This window comes from Aspergillus thermomutatus, assembly GCF_002237265.1.
Source record: "Aspergillus thermomutatus strain HMR AF 39 chromosome Unknown NODE_606, whole genome shotgun sequence".
NCBI lineage: Eukaryota > Fungi > Ascomycota > Eurotiomycetes > Eurotiales > Aspergillaceae > Aspergillus > Aspergillus thermomutatus.
In genome coordinates, this window is record NW_020798655.1 from 1 (window position 1) to 2813 (window position 2813).

The 2813-nt window shown below is 49.0% G+C and overlaps 1 protein-coding gene across 1 annotated transcript; it reads right to left on the reverse strand.

Moving 5' to 3' along the window:
• Positions 1–760: 760 nt before the first annotated feature.
• On the reverse strand, positions 761–2076 carry CDV56_100247 (G1/S-specific cyclin; the record flags this gene model as incomplete). Its single annotated transcript, XM_026753866.1, has 2 exons — positions 761–1798; positions 1864–2076. The coding sequence occupies 2 exons, from the start codon at positions 2074–2076 to the stop codon at positions 761–763; spliced, it is 1251 nt and encodes a 416-aa protein (XP_026609433.1).
• Positions 2077–2813: the final 737 nt, after the last annotated feature.

Below are 2813 nucleotides of genomic sequence, written 5' to 3' on the forward strand. Positions count from 1 at the left end.
TTGTCATTTTTTTCATTGAGATTGATGTGATTGTTTATTTGCATTAGTGTTTTTTTGTTAGTTTTTTGTTTTTTTTGTTTTTGTTTTTTTTTTTTTCCGGCAGAAGGCGGCTTACGAGGTTCGCCTTGGTTGCGGGGGGGGGGGGGGGGGTATAGGGGGGGGGGGTGTGGGGGGGGGAGGTTTCTCTCTTTCCGCATAACACTTCCCGAGCCCTCATTCAGGGTCGGTTTCCATGTAGAATGTGTACGAGGAGTAAGAGGGAAATCCACATTAGTACTTTAAGGGTGTGTGAGGGTATGATTGTATGATGTAGGTAAGACGGGATGGGGGGAAATCAGATATGAATGCCAATCAGCACCAGAGCAGACCGCCATCTAGGGAGCCGCTAGGCAAAATGGTTCGCAGCACTCCACACATCAATCGGAAAGGGCTAGAAGAAAAAAAACGAAAACAGAGAAATGCAATTGGACTCGAACGGCTCGCGCTTGCAATGCTAGATGTAAAATAAATGGTAGAATGCAACTTGAAAACACCCATGAGATGATGTGCGAGAGAACACAAGGAAATGGGTATGCAATTTTGAAGAAAAGAGACAACACAAGGAAATAGGAGATAAAGTTCGCGCAATCAGGTCGGTCGACTGCGGAACTAGGGTAGTTCAATGATAGACAGGCAAATCAGGTCCAGCAGCTATGATATGAGGTCAAACATGGTGAGCTAAGTGACCGATGATATTGAGCCTCAACCACTTTGGTCCAGTTCAGAAACTGGAAGTAAAGCTCATCTGAGGTTGCTCAAATGGTTGATGCGCATACGCGGCCTCGGGGTTGTACGGGTGAGCGTCCATGTATTGCATCGGGGGTGGCGAGGGTGATGGCGAGCATGTGCTAGTTTCTGGCACCTCCTTGACCAAGTTGGGGTTGCAGGCACTGGCAAACGCTTCATTTTCCGGTGTAATCGGAGGAGTGGGATACCCATTCGGCAGGTTCGAAGCATGGGTCTTCTGCGGAGTTGCCAGTCCAATTTCCCCGTGGTAAGGCTTGGAATCCGAGTGCACATCGGAGGGCGGACTTGGGGGGGTGTGACCTGTGATTGAAGCCTGCCGGGCAAGGAACTGCTCCAAGATCTTCGCAACCCGCGAATAATGGGACGAAGAGTACTTCCGAGACAAAACCTGAGATGGCTGGTGAAGTTGCTGAGAAAGACCCACCAGGGTCATCGAGTCATACTGCGACGCCCACTCCGTATGACGAGGCTGAGGTCTGTTGAGAATGCACCGTGCCAGAGCCAAAGAAGCTCTGGCAAGGTCAGCGGACGCCTTGGAGACGAATTCTCTGTGGAACAATGAGATTTCCAGGATATAGAGAGCCAGATGCTCAACTTCGGGGTCATAAGGAGTGTCCAGAACGGCAATTTGAAGGAAGCTGTCCACAGTTGGGTGTCCGACTGTCCATCCTAGAGTTTGCAAAACGTGCCACTCCATCTGAATGAACATGTCGTCGTCATAAAGAGAGCAGCACATCGACTTGAGCTCCTTGATGGTAGGTACACGATCCTTCTTATCACCATACTTCGCCGCAATGAGCAGGGCTGCACATCCAACAAGCTGATAGTGTCTTTTGTACACAACACGCTTCGAGCAATATCTGTCGAGCAGATTTACGGTCAGGAAGAGTGTTGCAGGCAGTAATTGGAAGGCAGTGTGGGCTTCGATCAGAAAGTCAAGCAGGTAAGGACGCATGAACCACTGGATCTCGGTTTGTATATCAATCGACTCAACATCGGGGAGAGTAGCAGCCTAGAATGAAGAAGACATCGCTGTCAGTTGATGCTCTCTGGGCTTCACAGTTCAGGGTCACTCACGTCCATGTCCAGCATGTGGGCCAAGATGTCATCGCGGAATTCATCACTAGCAGCCTTAGATAGCTCATCCGCAATGGCATATTGACGTTCCCGGGCGATGAGTTTCGCATGTTCTTTAGGGTCCATACGAGGTGCAGGGAAGTCGTCATAAGACTCCACAAAATAGCTGTCACAGGGCTGGTAGCTGGAGGTTGGACGCTTTTGATAGGCCATGTTGTCGAACGGGTGATGATATCGATCGGAAAGAATATTATCAAAGCTGCGTATGTAGAAAGAGTGGACCTGACAAAGAACTGCGTCTATCAGGAAACGACGGAATTAAGAGAGCGACAGTCGTCAAAATTAATTGCAAGTAATGAGTGTAAATTAGTTGGAAATATTAAGGAACGGCCAGTGAAGAGACAATAGTCTGAAAACTGGAAGGTTCAAAGATGACCAGATAGCCGGGGATAAGGTCTTCAAGGCCGGAGCTGAAAGAGCGGACAGTGTTAGTAGGAATGATTATTAAGACATATAAGAATTCCAAATAAAGAAAGAAACGAAAAAAGAAAGAACGTCGAGGTGTAGGAAGGCTGGGCAGAGAAACGAGCGAGCCAGCCTGAGATCAAGTAGAAGGGTTGGGGTGTGGAGGGGGTGGGAAGGCATGAGCAATAAATGCAACAAGCATGGAAGGGCGACTCCGCGAGGAGAAAAGATACTAACCCAGATAAGAAGGCCTTCGGGCACAGGGCACTATGCAACCCTTACCGTGACGGCGAGTCTAGCATCTAGGCTAAGGTGACGGAGCAAGAATGATCTGTTAAATTGGACTCGAATGCCAGTCCCAAAGATGAAGTACGACTGAACGTCTTCACCCTAGGAACAGGTGCTTGCACTTGTCGGGGTATGGCTCCTGCGGAATGTGGAACGGAGTACACAGGCACGAACCCTATGTAGGGATGGGGGAGATC